At 47.8% G+C, this 18416-nt stretch overlaps 1 protein-coding gene across 1 annotated transcript; it reads left to right on the plus strand.

Annotated features, from left to right (window-relative positions):
* Positions 1-2847: 2847 nt before the first annotated feature.
* tob1a (transducer of ERBB2, 1a) lies at positions 2848-7137 on the plus strand. Its single transcript, XM_085964009.1, has 2 exons — positions 2848-3102; positions 5092-7137. The coding sequence occupies exon 2, from the start codon at positions 5274-5276 to the stop codon at positions 6246-6248; it is 975 nt and encodes a 324-aa protein (XP_085820135.1). The 5' UTR covers positions 2848-3102; positions 5092-5273; the 3' UTR covers positions 6249-7137.
* The last annotated feature ends 11279 nt before the right edge of the window (positions 7138-18416 follow it).

Here is an 18416-nt window from a genome sequence, read left to right on the forward strand (position 1 = left end):
ATTGATGTTAACCTGACAGGTCTGTATTTACCTGCTTTCTCTCTTCCCTCCCTTCTCAAATAATGGAGTGACATTTGCAATTTTCCAATCCAAAGGCACAATTCCTAAATCTAGAGAGCTTTGGAAAATTATGACCAACTCATCTGCAATTTCTTCACCAGTTTCTTTTAATATCCTGGGATGGAAACCATCAGGTCCTGGAAATCTGTCTGTCTTAAGTCCCATTATTTTCTCCATTACCATTTTAAAACTTGTATTAAATCAACTAAGTTCCTCCCCTTGACTTATTTCTAGCTTCCCTTGTACCGCTAGCATTTTCTCTTCCTTCACTTTGAAAACAGATACAAAGTACTCATTTAACAAGTCTGCCACTTCCTTCTCCATTCTAGTCTTGCCTGCATCCTTCTTTAATGGGCCCATATTCCTTTTTATCTCTCTTTCTCTTTAATATATTTATAAAAACTTTTGTTATTAGCTTTGATAAGCAGAGTTTTGTTTATTTGGAAGTTTTTTCAATTCCCTTTTTGCATTTGATTACTTTCTTTGTATTGCTTTGCTTTTTATAGCTCTCCTAGCCCACTGGATTTCCACTTTTCCATTCATTTATGTAAACTTTTTATTTTAGCTTGATACTGTCTCTTACCTTGTTTGTTTACCATTGTTGGTTAACTACACAAAAGAAGCCTTTGCCGTTTAGGGTTATGTACTGGTTTTGAATCATACCAAATACTTCTTTGATTACTTCCCACTGTTTGTCACATTAACAGTTCAGCCCAGTTTACTGCGATCAGTTTATCTCATCCCTTGAAGCTTGCTTTACTGAAATTTAACACCTTGGTTTGTGACTGTCCCTTCTCTCTCAAACAAGATTGTAGAGTATGCAAGAGATGCACACTTGAGGAGCTGGGGTGGCTGCAGAGGATGCACAATAGCACGCTGCATGGCTGCACAATAGCACGCTGCGTGGCTGCAGAGAATGCACAACAGCACGCTGCGTGGCTGCAGAGGATGCACAACAGTGCGCTGCATAGCTGCAGAGGATGCACAACAGCAGGTTGCAGGAGATGCACAATAGCACACTACATGGCTGCAGAGAATGCACAATAGCACACTGTGGCTGCAGAGGATGCACGCTGCGTGGCTGCAGGGGATGCACAACAGCACGCTGCATGGCTGTAGAGGATGCACAGCAGCACGTTGCATGGCTGCAGCGGATGCACAGCAGCACGTTGCATGGCTGCAGCGGATGCACAGCAGCACGTTGCATGGCTGCAGCGGATGCACAGCAGCACGTTGCATGGCTGCAGCGGATGCACAGCAGCACGTTGCATGGCTGCAGCGGATGCACAGCAGCACGCTGCATGGCTGCAGCGGATGCACAGCAGCACGTTGCATGGCTGCAGAGGATGCACAACAGCACGTTGCATGGCTGCAGAGGATGCACAGCAGCACGTTGCATGGCTGCAGCGGATGCACAGCAGCACGTTGCATGGCTGCAGCGGATGCACAGCAGCACGTTGCATGGCTGCAGAGGATGCACAACAGCACGTTGCATGGCTGCAGAGGACGCACAGCAGCACGTTGCATGGCTGCAGAGGGTGCACAGCAGCACGTTGCATGGCTGCAGAGGATGCACAGCAGCACGTTGCATGGCTGCAGAGGATGCACAACAGCACGGTGCATGGCTGCAGAGGATGCACAACAGCACGCTGCGTGGCTGCAGGGGATGCACACTTGAGCTGGCACCAACACAGTGGCGGGCGGGGTTGCACAGTTGAGACTCGAGGCTGCAACGCTGCAGAAACGGCCCGCTTGCCGAGCTTGGGCCGCTGCAGCCCGGCCAGCGCCCGCCTCCGCGCTGATTGGCCCGCTCCGGCTGCGCGGCGCCGGCCCGTTTGACTTTCAACAGCCCTTCATCGGGGACGCGCGGGGCGGGGGGCGTACGGCGAGTGACCGCGCCGCCGAGAACAGGCCTGACGATCCAACTACTGCCCCCATTAGTAGTAGTATTTAAACAGATACCTGCCTGTACAGTGCCGCTCGCTCGATTGCCCGTGAAGCGGTGCCGCGCCTGGCCGTGCCCGCGCCTGGTCGTGCCCGCGCAGCCCCGAGTGCGAGCGAGCGAGCGGTTTGTTCTCGCGGCCGCCGCGCGCCCCCCGCTCCTCACCAATCTCCGGCATGTTTTGCTGGACTCCAGACCTACGCAACGGCCTTAGATACCAAAAGCCAATCAGAAGGCGGTGTTCGCCTGCAGTGCCCGCCCCCACCGCCTGACCGGACCAATCGGCGTGAGGCACTGCCTGCCGTCAGCTAGTGCCGCTCGCTCAGTGTCCCTCCGCGACCTATGTTTACCAGAGACGATGTTTCTATCGACACTTTGTACCTCATAGCATGTATTACAACGATTTCCACAGTGCCTCTATTCGCCAATAAAGTTTTGCCCATAAGCGGCTTTTGCTGTTCTGATTGATTTCTAACCAAAAATTAATTATAAAGACACGTACTATTTTCCGAGGCCTTCCGTACTATTTTCCGAGGCCTTCATTTAAAAAGCTGAGGCTTTTCGGACGCCAACAGTGACGGACGTGACCTCTCAGCCAATCACAGTGAAGCATTTTAGCCCCGCCCTTTACCTCCGCTCCATTTAAAAAGAGAGCCCAAAAGAGGGCGGAGCCAATTGCTGCCAGCCGTCCAATCGAAACGCCCTAAAGCGAAGTGGGGCGTGGTTACAACCGTGACGTATTTAAAGCTAAAGTAGTCCCGGGTAGTCCGCCGTGAAGCGGCCCCGCCCCCTCCGCCGTGCGGCCGCGGAGGGAGCGCGCCTATAAATAGGCGGTGCGCTGCGAGCCGATGGCAATGAGTTGTAAACGCTCCCGGGTGGAGGGAGTGTATCTGCGGCGGAGGAGGAGCGGCACTGCCGACAAGAAGAAGGAAATTATATAAAATATATAACATTATCATTAATATAAGAAAGCCACAAAAATATATATATTAAAAAAACTACACTTAAAAGACAAGAAGAAAAAAAAAACAAGCGACGAGCGGCTCCCTCAGATTCTCCCTCACTGACTCTCCATTCGCACCGCCGCCCGGATCAGCCGAGTAAGTACCAGAGCTGGAGCCTTCTCCGTGAGGGGAGTGAGTGTGAGGGAGCGAGTGTGAACGACGTGAGTGTGAGGCCGCTGCCGCAGTCGGTTGGATGGCTCGCTCCCGCCCCCGCAACCCGCTCTCCCCCCTCCGCAACCCCCCCTCCCCCCCCCCCGCAACCCCCTCCCCCCCCCCCCCCCCCCGCAACCCCCTCCCCTCCCCCCCCGCAACCCCCCTCCCGCCCCCCCGCAACCCCCCCCCCGCAACCCCCTCCCCCCCCCCCCGCAACCCCCTCCCCCCCCCCCGCAACCCCCTCCCCCCCCCGCAACCCCCTCCCCCCCCCCGCAACCCCCTCCCCCCCGCAACCCCCTCCCCCCCCGCAACCCCCTCCCCCCCCGCAACCCCCTCCCCCCCCGCAACCCCCTCCCCCCCCCGCAACCCCCTCCCCCCCCCGCAACCCCCTCCCCCCCCGCAACCCCCTCCCCCCCCCCGCAACCCCCTCCCCCCCCCGCAACCCCCTCCCCCCCCCGCAACCCCCTCCCCCCCCCCGCAACCCCCTCCCCCCCCCGCAACCCCCTCCCCCCCCGCAACCCCCTCCCCCCCCCGCAACCCCCTCCCCCCCCCGCAACCCCCTCCCCCCCCCGCAACCCCCTCCCCCCCCCGCAACCCCCTCCCCCCCCCGCAACCCCCTCCCCCCCCCGCAACCCCCTCCCCCCCCCGCAACCCCCTCCCCCCCCGCAACCCCCTCCCCCCCCGCAACCCCCTCCCCCCCCCGCAACCCCCTCCCCCCCCCGCAACCCCCTCCCCCCCCCGCAACCCCCTCCCCCCCCCGCAACCCCCCTCCCCCCCCCGCAACCCCCTCCTCCCCCCCCGCAACCCCCCCCCCCCCCCCCCCCGCAACCCCCTCCCCCCCCCCCCCGCAACCCCCTCCCCCCCCCCCCCCGCAACCCCCTCCCCCCCCCCCCCCCCGCAACCCCCTCCCCCCCCCCCCCCGCAACCCCCTCCCCCCCCCCCCCCCCCGCAACCCCCTCCCCCCCCCCCTCCCCCGCCCCGCAACCCCCTCTCCCCCCCACCCCGCATCCCCCTCCTGCCAGTTAACTCTGTCGTTACTTTATTTGCTCCCCTCCCTCCTGATTGCTGGGTGTAATCGCTCTGTGTCACTGGTATTAAAGGGCTAGTAATTTTGCTGGCTGTCTGCCTGTGGCATTTAAAGGGCTTGTGTAAAGCTGGCCTGGTGCCTGCTTCTGATAGGTGTGGTATTTAAAGGGTGTATGGTGTCCTGCCTGGTACTTGGAACCTCTTGCCTGGCTGGCATTGCGAGGGTGCCTATGTTTGAGTCCTACTTCTGTAGCTCTGTCATGGGGAGGGTTAATTGGCTGATTTGCATTCTGCCTGGTATTTGCAGTTCGTGACGTTCATTCTGTGCGCTTCACAATCACGAGTTTGACGTCAATGTGGGACCTGGAGCAAAAAAGAAGCTGGGAGCTTTCCAGATATTATCTCTCACCCCTGAACATACACAGCCCTTTTATATATAAAGAATGTCCATGTTTTTTCCCCTTGGATCTGTTGCCTGGTTATTTTGAGGATGTTATTTATTCTCGATCCTGCAGATTGCTGCACTCTGATCTGTTTTTCTAATTCCAATTGGACAGTTGCCTCAGTTGCTCAATCTGTGACGTAGGTGTTTGATTTATTTTGAAGGTTGTCGATTTATTTTTTTCGAAAGCCATCTGCCTTTAATTTGACCTGTAGTAATTTTGAGTCGGTGTTGCTCTTCGAATACTTGAGGTGGTGGGACGTAGGATCCTTTTCAGTCAATGTAACCCTTCCGTCTCCATATAGTTTAACATTTAATACGAGGAGCACCTTCTTGACACTAAACTGCAAGGTGTAAATTATTCAATTACTCTGTATAACATGAAAATGGATGTGATCTTGAAATAATGGCATTGAAGTTTTGTCTTTCTCGCCTTACTTTATTGTTTTTTTCCCCCTTTCAAGGAACAAACATTGCTAACTTGAGGAAAACAAAAGTTCCACCCTAACCAGCACTTTGTAAGAAACCTGAAGCTTCTATCTGAGGCGATCTAAACACTGCCTTTCGGGAGTTTAATATATATTATATATATTTTCTTTTGGTTTGCAACGCAGAGTTTACAACTCATTCTGGTGATTGAGCAGCTATGCAGCTTGAAATCCAAGTAGCCCTCAATTTTATTATCTCATATTTGTACAATAAACTCCCAAGACGCCGAGTCAACATCTTTGGGGAGGAGTTGGAACGGCTGCTGAAGAAGAAATATGAAGGTCACTGGTACCCGGACAAGCCATACAGAGGGTCTGGGTACAGGTGTATACACGTAGGGGAGGCCATCGACCCAGTCATCGAGCGAGCTGCCAAAGAAAGTGGATTGGACATGAAGGACGTTCGTGACAACCTGCCTCAGGACCTGAGTGTCTGGATAGACCCATTCGAGGTGTCGTATCAGATTGGGGAGAAGGGGCCCATCAAGGTGTTGTATGTGGATGATAACAATGATCCCGGGACTGACCTGGACAAAGAAATCAAAAACAGCTTCAACCCTGAGGCCCAGGTCTTTATGCCCATCTGTGACCCAGCCGGGGGCTCATCTGTATCCAGCTCCCCGTCTCCCCCATTTGGTCACTCTGCTGCCGTCAGCCCCACTTTCATGCCTCGTTCCGCCCAGCCTTTAACATTCACCACTGCCACCTTCGCTGCTACAAAGTTCGGCTCGACCAAAATGAAGAGCAGCGGCCGCAACAACAAGGTCGCTCGCGCATCCCCCACCAACCTTGGCTTGAACATGAATAACCTGCTGAAGCAGAAAGCCATGTCGACATCCATGCACACTCTCTATGGGCTTGGCGTGGGCAGCCAGCCGCAACAACAGAAGACTTCAGCCCTCTCTCCCAATGCCAAGGAGTTTGTTTTCCCTGGCATCCAGGGGCAGGGCGGTACCAGTGCAATGTTCCCAGGGGAGAGTCCCCTAAACCTCAGCCCTCTCCAGTATGGTAACGCCTTCGACATGTTTGCCTATGGAGGCCTCAATGAGAAATCCTTTGTGGATGGTCTGAATTTCAGCCTCAGTAACATGCAGTATTCTAACCAGCAGTTCCAACCTGTCATGGCGAATTAAAGGGGGGGAGGGAAATTCTATACATATAAATATTACGCCCTAATTGTAAAAGTTTAAACTTAACTGAACCCAAGGGAGTTCCCCCTTAACCTCCTTGAGATAACGTTTTTCCTTTTTTTTTAAATGTTTTTTTGGAATGGGCGGGGGAATATGCTTGTAGTTTGGCGCTTGGTTATTTAAAAGCATCAAAAAATAGTTTTGTTTTTGCCAACCAAGCACAAAGATGATTTTATATGGACTGTACCTTTTTAAAAAGAAAAAAAAAATTTAAAAAAAGAAAAAACAAAAAATGTTGTGGAGCGGAGACCTCCTCGAACAGTATTTACACTTGGACAGGACATGGGCTGATTGAAGAATTGGCACTAATAATAAAAGTGGGATTTCTGGTCTTTTTGTAATTGTATAATTTAATTTAGTATGAAGTTTGTAAAATATCAGAGTATATATTGTTTCTACAACATGGTATTGCATTTATATCTTTTTACTACTTCAGTGACCTGTGATGGCTGCGATAGCTTGCATTATATTTTTTTTTACAAATCGTTGTAAAAAAAATAAATCCATATTCAGAGGCATCAAACTACTCTTAAAAAGATTGTGTACAGGATATTCCCTAGTGATGGTGTTTAAAGTGTAGAAATTTCAGCTTTTTTTGGAAAAACATGAGAGTTGTATTTTCTGTTAAGAGTTTAAAAAAAAAAGTAAAACATTTTTTTTGCTATATATTATGGACAAATGTAATCGTAAATATTAATTTTGTACCTACCTTGTGCAATACTTGATAAAAACAGTATAACAAAGTATTTTGAGTCTGTGTCTTACCTGTTAAGAGGGACTGAGATAGTTTATATTGGTAAAAGTTTGTATTAAAATGCTTCAAAAACTACAAGTCTTGGGGCTTCTTTTCCTCTGCTTCATATCATTGTCAAATAATATTTAATACTATATGTGCACCACATTGTGAAGGCCTGAGCATTTTTAAATTTTTGGTGATAATAGTTCATTACATTTTTCTTAATTCTGCACCATTCCCCAAGTCAGGAAGTGGAGCAGCTGGGACCCAGTGGCAGACTGCTGGTGTTGCAGCCTCATTTTTTAGACCAAGATTTATAAATACACTTGCCCAAAATAAACGATGCAGCAGAGGATCTGTATTCCACAGACCTGTGCAGCCTCTTTCAAAAGGAAAATAAGCTGATTGTGTTCCCTTGAGTTTAGACGGTTGAGAGGTGATCTAATTGAGGTGTTTATAAAAAGATAAAGGGATTTGACAGGGTAGATCCAGTGGAACGATTTCATCTGGTGGGGGAATAGAGAACAAGGGGGCAGAACCTTTAAATTAGAGCTAGGTTGTTCAGGAGTGAAGTCAGGAAGTAGTCACACAAAGGGTGGTGGAATTCTGGAACTCTCCCCTAGAAGGCTGTGGATGCTGGGGACAGTTAAAATTTTCAAGACAGATTTTTGTTGGATAAGGGTATCGGGATATGGAGTAAAGGCAGATAAATGGAGTTACAGTGCAGATCAGCCATGATCTAATTAAATTGGGGAACAGACTCGAGGGGCTGAATGGCCTCCTGTTTCTGTTTTCTGTGATCCGCATCTGCACCTTTTGTCTTGACCATCCTGGCGAGTGAGGCTGTGTATTAACTCACTTGTGTACATCAGGTGCCCGATGCCAATAGTTGCATTACTTGTGCAGTAACTGCGATGCATAAGCAAAGTGGCACATCTGTGCAGTTAGTGTGTGAGCTGTACAGGGTGGGCGTGTGTCCTTTTATAAGATGCTGACCACTACGTTTTTGTGTGAAAGTAAATCTTCACCTGTGATGTGTTGCGCACTGGTTGCTGCCCAGTGACGCTTGATGTAGTTGCTGCTCTTCGCTTTAGGAAGAGGGGCTTTTCTACACCCCACCCACGTACCAACTGTTCGAAGTGTTGAAGCAAAACCTGCTTTTCCTGCTGGAGTTGGCACTTTAGGTGAAAGGGGAACAAAATAGCAGCACTGTGACTGCTTCATTTTGCGAGCGCTATTCCCTTTCCTTGCCAATGTGAGAGCGTGGACAGTGATGGGTGGCAGACTATGCAACTGAGGGAGGCATCGCAGCCTCCCCTGATTTCCCCTTGTTCACTGGACTGTGATTGAGGCAGACAGGAACCCAACACCTGTCTGGTCAGTCTTGTGTTCTCAGCACTTGTTGCTTGAGAGACCAGAAATGGTGTGTGTATTTTAAGCCACAAATAAGCTGAAAGATGTGTTAATCAGCAAGGCGGAGGAAAGTCTTTAGCAAGTAAGGTCTGTAGCAAAACAATTGTTCCGTGCAAGAAATCCTTTTAAACTTGGCTCTGTTGCTTTGCATAAAGTCTGCATCTCCAGAGCCACATTCCAATCACAGAATATTGTAGCAGGTGAGAAGCCCGTTTAGCCCATCTGTGCTGGCTCTCCAAAAGCTATCCACCATGTTCTAGGAGTAATGCTGCCCAGACATGTGTGATGTATGTGGCTTTATTAGCGGCTGACTCGAGTCCTGACTGAATTCTACTGGCAATGTGTGGGGAGGGGAGTCCATTCAGCGATTTAGCTCCCACAGGGAGTGTTTTTAAAAAGATCTCCCATCAGGGAGTTTAAGTATACTACAGTCTGTGTGCTTCTGGCTATTTATAACTTACTTCCAGATTCAGCGTGGAATGTGCTTTGCTCTGAGCCTCATTGTGGATGTACTTTCACTGGATATCTGTGCTTGTTGGAAAAGTCTCGCTAGTGACTTCTAGTGTACTTCGTGGTTAGTTTATTACTTCGTTAATAAATACACAACTGTTGAAAATCGCCAGAGGCTCCATTTTGTCCAGTAAATGGCAGGCTTCAGATTTTCAAAATGGAGGATGCAAATCGGTCAAATTAATTTTGGAAAATGCTTGCCAAATGGTGGTGCTGGTTACTGTCCTAATAGTTAGCCAGTTACGGTTAGCTGCAGAAATAATCAGTGCGAGGGCAGGGAGGATATATCCGAGGAATAAGTGAAAGGTCACCTATAATTAATCTCTCAGGCTGTTGGAGGGCAGGTTTCACTGCGTGGTATCTATGATGGGTTCCTGAGAAGTTGAAGGATCTGTGTCCTGGGGTCTGAGCTGGCCCTTTTGCTCTGACTAATCTTGGAGGGTTTTTATTACTGAGAAACCAAGATAAAGGGCTAAAGCCTGTAGTGCAGGACATCACTTTCTTGAGGGCAATTAGCGATGGGCAATAAATGCTGGCCTTGCCAGCAATGCCCACATCCCAGGAATGAATTTAAAAAATCACCACGGGGATGTCAAGTAGTGATTAGGCGATGCCAAAGCCTCGAGTGTAGGAAAGGAAAAGGGTTTATATTTATATAGCGTCTTGGATATCCCAAAGTGCTTTACAGCCAATGAAGTACTTTTTGAAGTGTAGTTGCTGTTGTAATGTAGGAAAAGCAGCAGCCAATTTCCCACAAACAGCATTTTGGTCATGACCAGATGATTGATAATTTTCAGGTATTGATTGGGGCATAAATATTGGCCAGGACACCAGGTCGATCTCACTTGTTCCCCTTCGAATGATCCTGTGGGATCTTTTACGTCCACCTGAGAGAGCAGACGGGGCCTCAGTTTAACGTCTCAATCAGAAAGATGGCACCTCTGACGGTGCAACTCTCCCTCAGTACTGCTCTGGAGTGTCGGCTAGGATTGTGTGCTCCAGTTTCTGGAGTGGGACTTGAACCCATAACCTTTTGACTCAGTGGTTAGAATGCTGCCAACTGAGCCACAGGTGACACCTAGGAGAAAGGGAGTTGAGGAGCTCTAGGTTTTTGAAGTGATGAATCTAAATTTCACCATCCAGTGTTTCCATTTTTTGGTTGTATTTTTGAATGTTTTGTAGGGGGTGAGTCAGAGGAGGGAGGACTGACAGGAGAGTTACTGGGCCTAAGGGTGTGAGGGAGCAGCATTAGTGACTGGAGAGCTGGTTTATGCTGCAGTGTGAAGCAAGTCCCTGGCAATGTTTAGTAACTATTCTCGCTTTTCCCCCACCCAGAAAAGTCCTGGTTGTGAGGTGGCATGTTTTTTATTCTATTTTTTCCATGCTGGAGTACAGCCTCGGGCTTGTCTATCTTGCACCTGACTTGTGTTGTCACAAAGTACAGCGGTGTGTCTGTTTTGCTGTAAATTATTAAATGGTGGATTGGACTGCATATAGAGAATAGTTCTCACCAAGTGTGGGAAAAGTTTGGGTAGAAAGGAAAACGTGAAATAAAAACTGGAAATGTGGCAAAATGTTTCCAAGGTGACATACAGGTGGGAGTCCAAGCCAAGCGAAGGTAGGGGGGAACTGTGCAGTAGACCAGCAAGGGAGGGTGTAGGTAGGGAAGAGGAAGCCTGGATTGGGTTTGGAGGAGGTTGCAGCGGGAGAGATACATAAACAAGGACAAGGATTTTGAAGTTTGCATTAGGGGAACTGGGAGCCAGTCTAGCTAGGCTGGAGGATGAAGTAGAGTCTGGAGATGACCAGGGTATGGATGAGACCTTCAGCAGCGGTGGGACTGAGGTAGAGGCCGGAGATGGAGATGGAGGTGGAAGCAGGTGATGAATTGGACATGAGGTTTGAAGCTCTGTTCAAGAGTTGAAGAGGACACTGGTTAGGGCTTAAGCAGGTTGGGAGGATTGGATGAGGAGCTAGGGTGCAGAGCTTCAATTTTACTGATTTTAAACAATGTAAATTAAAAAAATCTGGCTAATCTATAACTTGATGCTGGATAGATAGTCTGGCGACGAGCGTGGAGTCTAGGATGTGCTTACACCTGAACGCTGACCCTTTATTTAAAGATAATGTCATGGAAGGAGATCCTATAAACGAGGATAGAAGGGAGTCAAGGATGGAACATACGAACACTGGGCGTCCCGTCAGTGGGGCTCTGTAAAAGATCGGTTATCAGACGATCATTAGGAGCCTGCACTGAAGAGGCTTTCGGAACTAACTGCATGGACTATAAATGATTCCAAAACCTGGTAGGATGTAGTTGACTAGTTTTGTTAGCGCACTAAAGTGGGCTTTGCTGTTCAATCAAAAGGAATAAATTAGTTGCTGTTTTTAACGAATTGTGTCTTTCTGTGGCGGTGTTTAATCCATAGTGCGGGATTGTGCTACAGTTCGTGGGGGTGGGGGTGAGGCTGGAGTGTTCTGCAGTATGCAGGAGCCTGCCCACTGTGTAACATAGGGCCAGCATGCACAGCAGAAAGCAGATGGGAAACAGATTTGAAAATTCCTTATGTCTGGAATGGCCAAGGTAGCAAGGAAAAGAATCCCTCTGAAACCACTTGGCCAGATAGTAGGGGTTCATTCCCAGCTGTTAACCCAGAAAGTCCTGGCTTTTTCAGGGAATCCTTGGCTGCCCAAACATTCCAGTTCCCAGTTGCTGTGCAGCAACACAAAGAACCACTCTCCAGAACAAAGGGGCACAACCTTAAAATTAGAGCCAGGCCGTTTAGGGGTGATGTCGGGAAGCACTTCTTCACACACAGGCTAGTGAAAATCTGGAACTCTTTCCCCGCCCCCCCCCCCCCCCAACAAAAGGCTGTGGATGCTGACTGACAACTGAAACTTTCAAGACTGAGATCGATAGATTTTTGTTGGGTAAGGGTACCAGGGGATAGGGAGCAAAGGCGGGTAAATGGAGTTAAGGTACAGGTGAGCCATGATCTCATTAAGTGAAAATCTTCCAAAACTCCCTGGACTCAGCAAAGGTCCCGGCAGACTGGAAAACTGCTAATGTAACACCCTTATTTAAAAAGGGCAGTAGACAGAAGGCTGGAAACTATAGACCAGTTAGCCTAACATCTGTGGTAGGTAAAATTTTGGAGTCCATTATTAAGGAGACAGTAACAGGACATTTGGATAATCATAATTTAATAAGACAAAGTCAGCATAGTTTTATGAAGGGGAAGTCATGTTTGACAAATTTGCTGGAGTTCTTTGAGGAAGTAACATATAGGGTGGACGTAGTGTATTTAGACTTCCAAAAGGCATTTGACAAGGTGCCACACAAAAGATTATTGCTTAAGATAAAAAATCACGGGATTGGGGGTAATATTCTGGCATGGATAGAGGATTGGCTATCTAACAGAAGGCAGAGAGTTGGGATAAATGGTTCATATTCAGACTGGCAATCAGTAACCAGTGGTGTTCTGCAGGGGTCAGTGCTGGGTCCCCAACTCTTTACAATCTATATTAACGATTTGGAGGAGGGGACCGAGTGTAACACATCAAAGTTTGCAGATGATACTAAGATGGGAGGGAAAGTAGTGAGTGAGGAGGACATAAAAAACCTGCAAGGGGACATAGACAGGCTAAGTAAGTGGGCAGAGATTTGGCAGATGGAATACAATACTGGAAAGTGTGAGGTTATGCACTTTGGCAGGAAAAATCGTAGAGCAAGTTATTATCTTAATGGCAAGAAACTTGAAAGTACTGAAGTACAAAGGGATCTGGGGGTCCTGGTGCACGAAACTCAAAAGGTTAGTATGCAGGTGCAGCAAGTGATTAAGAAGGCCAATGGAATGTTGGCTTTCATTGCTAGGGGGATAGAATATAAAAATAGGGAGGTATTGCTTCAGTTGTACAAGGTATTGGTGAGACCGCACCTGGAATACTGCATACAGTTTTGGTGTCCATACTTAAGAAAGGACATACTTGCTCTCGAGTCAGTACAAAGAAGGTTCACTCGATTAATCCCGGGGATGAGGGGATGGACATATGAGGAGAGGTTGAGTAGATTGGGACTCTACTCATTGGAGTTCAGAAGAATGAGAGGCGATCTTATTGAAACATAAGATTGTGAAGGGGTTGGATTGGGTGGATGCAGGGAGGATGTTCCCGATGATGGGTGAAACTAGAACTAGGGGGCATAGTCTTAGAATAAGGGGCTGCTCTTTCAAAACTGAGATGAGGAGGAACTACTTCACTCAGAGGGTGGTAGGTCCATGGAATATGCTGCCCCAAAAAGCTGTAGAAGCTACATCATTACATAAATTTAAAACAGAAATAGACAGTTTCCTAGTAGAAAAGGGAATTAAGGGTTACGGGGAGCGGGCAGGAATTTGGACATGAGTCTAGGTTCGGATAGGTCATGGCCCTGTGGGTAGCGGAGCGGGCCCAGGGGCCGTGTAGCCTGATCCTGCTCCTATTTCGTGTGTCTAATTCTGTTAGATTCAGGAGATAGTCCTGTCATAGTGGATTGGCGGTTAGGATCAGATCAGCCATGATCTTATTGAATGGCGGAGCAGGCTCGAGGGGCCAATTGGCCTACTCCTGCTCCTATTTCTTATGTTCTTAACAGGCTCGAGGGGCTGAATGGCCTCCTCCTGTTCCTACGTTCTCTAGTGTTAGATTTCTACAGCCCCTTGAGGGTCAGGGGTCACTCCATTCCTGTATATTACCCCTGGAATATTCTGTTTTTTAAATCACTAAAGGTTATCAGATTCTACTCTGCTTTACCCATGTGGGGGTGGAATTGATCTTTGGCGCTAGCACACAACGGGCAATAAGAGGGTAAAACGGACAACCAATTCACTATTGCTCACTGAGACCAATTTCACCCCCACTCCTTATAAATTACAACATGGGGAGAGGCCATTCAGCCCATTTAGCCTGTGCCAGTGCTGCCTCCCCGCCTGAGCTCCCTGATCCCATCTTTCCCTGTAACCTTTAACATACTCTAAGTACTCAGCAAATTCCTTCTTTATTGACTTGTCTTAAGAACATAAGAATTAGGAGCAGGAGTAGGCCTTACGGCCGCTCGAGCCTGCTCCGTCATTCAATAAGATCATGGCTGATCTTCGACCTCAACTCCCCTTTCCTACCCAATCCCCATATCCCTTAATTCTCCTGGAGCCCAAAAATCTATCGATCTCGGCCTTGACTATACTCAATGACCGAGCATCCACAGCACTTTGGGGCAGAGAATTACAAAGATTCACCACCCTCTTATCCTGAGACTATGCCCCCTAGTTCTAGACTCTCCAGCCAGGGGAAAACAGCCTCTCAGCATCTACCCTGTCAATCCCCCTCAGAATCTTATGTTTCAATGAGATCACCTCTCATTCTTCTAAACTCCAGAGAGTATAGGCACAAACTACTCAATCTCTCTTCATAGGACAATCCTCTCGTCCCAGGGATCAATCTAGTGAATCTTCGTTCCACCGTCTCTAAGGCAAGTATATCCTTTCTTAAATAAGGAGACCAAAACTGCACAGTACTCCAGGTGTGGTCTCATCAGAGCCCTGTACAATTAGAATCATAGAATGGTTACAGCACAGTCAGAGGCCATTCGACCCGTCGAGCCCGTGCCGGCTCTCTGCAAGAGCACTTCAGCCAGTCCCACTCCCCGCCCTTTCCCCATAGCCCTGCAAATTTTTTTCCTTCAGATACTTATCCAATTCCCTTGTGAAAGCCACGATTGAATCTGCCTCCACCACCCACTCAGGCGGTGCATTCCAGATCATTACCACTCGCTGCGTAAAAAAGTTTTTCCTCATGTCGCCTTTGGCTCTTCTGCCAATCACCTTAAATCTGTGTCCTCTGGTTCCAGACCCTACCGCCAATGGGAACAGTTTCTCTCAATCTACTCTTGTCCAGACCCCTCTTGATTTTGAACACCTCGATCAAATCTCCCCTCAATCTTCTCTGCTCTAAGGAGAACCCCAGCCTCTCCAGTCTATCCACGTAACTAAAGTCCATCATCCCTGGAACCATTCTTGTAAATGGTAGCAAGACTTCCTTACTCTTGTCCTCCAACCCTCTTGCAATAAAGGCCAGCATGCCATTTACTGTCCTAACTGCTTGCTGTACCTACATGCTCTGTGTTTCTTGTACTGGGACACCCAAATCTCTCTCAACACCAACATTTAATCATTTCTCGTCATTTAAAAAATATTATGTTTGTCTATTCTTCCTACCAAAGTGAATAACCTCACATTTCCCCACATTATACTCCATCTGCCACCTTACTGCCCACTCACTTAACCTGCCTATATCCCTTTGCAGACTCTGTGTCCTCCTCACAGCTTGCTGTCCCACCTAGCTTTGTATCGTCAGCAAAATTGGATACATTACATTCGGTCCCCTCGTCTATGTCATCATTAATTAATATAGATTGTAAATAGCTGAGGCCCCAACACTGATCCTTGTGGCACCCCACCAGTTACAGCCTGCCAAACTGAAAATAACCTGTTTATCCCTACTCTCTGTTTTCTGTCTGTTAACCAATCCTTTAATAATAATAATAATTCAACTTTATTGTCATTGTACAATGCACAAGTACATGAACAACGAAATGTGATCTTGCAAGCTCCCATGAGTCCAGTACAAATAACATTAACCGTAAATAGCACCGTCCTGGGAGAAGCAAAGCCGCTGCGTCTGTGCGCGCCGCCATTCCATTTCCACCATTCCTCCTGTCCGACAATCTTCAGCCCAACGCCCAGGCCTGCTCACCAGCCGCCCCTCCCGGGGCTCCTTCCGTGACCTTCTCACCAACTGCCCCTCCTCGGGGGCTTCTTCTGTGACCTTCTGCACCTGGTCTTCCCTGATGGTCACCCCTCCAGCTACTAACCAGGCCTGGCTCTGATATAGCTTCCAAGCCTTGCCAGTGACCCTGTCCCTAGTCCCAGGAACAGGGCTATTATCCATGCTAATATATTACCCCCAACCCCATGTGTCCTTATCTTGCTTAGAACATAACATAAGAACATAAGAAGTAGGAGCAGGAGTAGGCCATACGGCCCCTCGGGCCTGCTCCGCCATTCAATAGGATCATGGCTGATCCGAACCTAGACTCACATCCACTTCCCTGCCCTCTCCCCGTAACCCCTTATTCCCTTATCAGCTAGGAAACTGTCTATCTTCGTTTTAAATTTATTTAATGTCGCAGCTTCCACAACTCTGAGGTAGTAAATTCCATAGATTTACTACCCTCTGAGTGAAGAAGTTTCTCCTCATCTCAGTTTTGAAAGTGCAGCCCCTTATTCTAAGATTATGCCCCCGAGTTCTAGTCTCACCCATCAGTGGAAACATCCTCACCGCATCCACCCGATCAAGCCCCCTCACAATCTTTTATGTTTCGATAAGATCACCTCTCATTCTTCTGAATTCCAATGAGTAGAGGCCCAACCTACTCAACCTTTCCTCATAAGTCAACCCCCTCATCTCCGGAATCAACCGAGTGAACCTTCTCTGAACTGCCTCGAGAGCAAGTATATCTTCTTAAATATGGAAACCAAAACTGTACGCAGTATTCCAGGTGTGGCCTCACCAGTATCCTGTATAACTGCAGCAAGACTTCCCTGCTTTTATACTCCATCCCCCTTGCAATAAAAGCCAAGATTCCATTGGCCTTCCTGACCACCTGCTGTACCTGCATACTAACCTTCTGTGTTTCATGCACCAGGACCCCCAGACCCCTTTGTACTGTAACACTTTGCAGTTTCTCTCCATTTAGATAATAACTTGCTCTTTGATTTTTTTCTGCCAAAGTGCATAACCTCACACTTTCCAACATTATATTCCATCTGCCAAATTTTTGCCCACTCACTTAGCCTATCCATGTCTTTTTGCAGGTTTTTTATGTCCTCCTCACTCACTGCTTTCCCTCCTATCTTTGTATCGTCGGCAAACTTGGATACGTTGCGGTCCCTTCCTCCAAATCGTTAATATAGATTGTAAAGAGTTGGGGTCCCAGCACTGACCCCTGCAGAACACCACTAGTTACTGATTGCCAGCCAGAGAATGAACCATTTATCCCAACTCTCTGTTTTCTGTTAGATAGCCAATCCTCCACCCATGCCAGTACATTGCCCCCAATCCTGTGATTTTTATCTTGTGCAGTAATCTTTTGTGTGGCACCTTGTCAAATGCCTTTTGGAAGTCCAAATACACCACATCCACTGGTTCCCCTTTATCCACCCTGTTATGTCCTCAAAGAATTCGAGCAAATTTGTCAAACACGACTTCCCCTTCGTAAAACCATGCTGACTCTGTCCAATTAAATTATGCTTATCCAAATGCTCTGTTACTGCTTCCTTAATAATGGACTCCAACATTTTACCAACCACAGATGTTAGGCTAACTGGTCTATAGTTTCCAGCCTTTTGTCTGCCTCCCTTTTTAAATAAGGGCGTTACATTAGCAGTTTTCCAATCTGCTGGGACCTTTGCTGAATCCAAGGAGTTTTGGAAAATTACCACTAATGCATCCACAATCCCTACCGCTGCTTCTCTCAAGACCCTAGGATGTAAGCCATCAGGTCCAGGGGATTTATCCACCTTTAGTCCCATTATCTTACATAGTACCACCTCCTTAGTGATTTTAATCGTGTTTAGCCCCTCCCCCCCCTATAGCCCCCTGTTTGTCTAGTGTTGGGATATTTTTAGTGTCCTCTACTGTAAAGACTGATACAAAATATTTGTTCAGTGTTTCTGCCATCTCCATGTTCCCCACCACTAATTTCCCAGTCTTGTCCTCTAAGGGACCAACATTCACTTTAGCCACCCTTTTTCTTTTTATATAACTGTAGAAACTCTTGCTATCTGTTTTTATATTTTTTGCTAGTTTACTTTCATAATCTATCTTCCCTTTCTTAATTAATCTTTTAGTTATTCTTTGCTGGCTTTTAAATGCTTCCCAATCTTCTATCCTCCCACTAGATTTGGCTACTTTATATGACCTTGTTTTCAGTCGGATACTATCCTTTATTACTTTACTTAGCCACGGATGGCTGTCTTCTTTTACGCCCTTTTTCCTCACTGGAATATATTTTTCTTGAAAGTTGTGAACTATCTCTTTGAATGTACACCACTGCTCATGTACCGTCTTACACTTTAATCTATTTTCCCAGTCCACTTTAGTCAACTCTGCTCTCATACCTTCATAGTCTCCTTTATTTAAGCTTAGTACGCTGGTTTGAGATCCAACTCTCTCACCCTCTAATTGAATATGGAATTCAACCATGTTATGGTCACTTGTTCCAAGGGGATCCTTTACTAGGACATTTTTAATTAATCCTGTCTCATTACACCGGACCAGATCTAAGATTGCCTGCCCCCTGGTTGGTTCAGTTACATACTGCTCAAGGAACCCCTCCCTAATACACTCTATGAACT

The sequence above is a fragment of the Somniosus microcephalus genome, chromosome 21 (assembly GCF_052327205.1).
Source record: "Somniosus microcephalus isolate GS21.2 chromosome 21, FLI_Smic_1.0, whole genome shotgun sequence".
Lineage (NCBI taxonomy): Eukaryota > Metazoa > Chordata > Chondrichthyes > Squaliformes > Somniosidae > Somniosus > Somniosus microcephalus.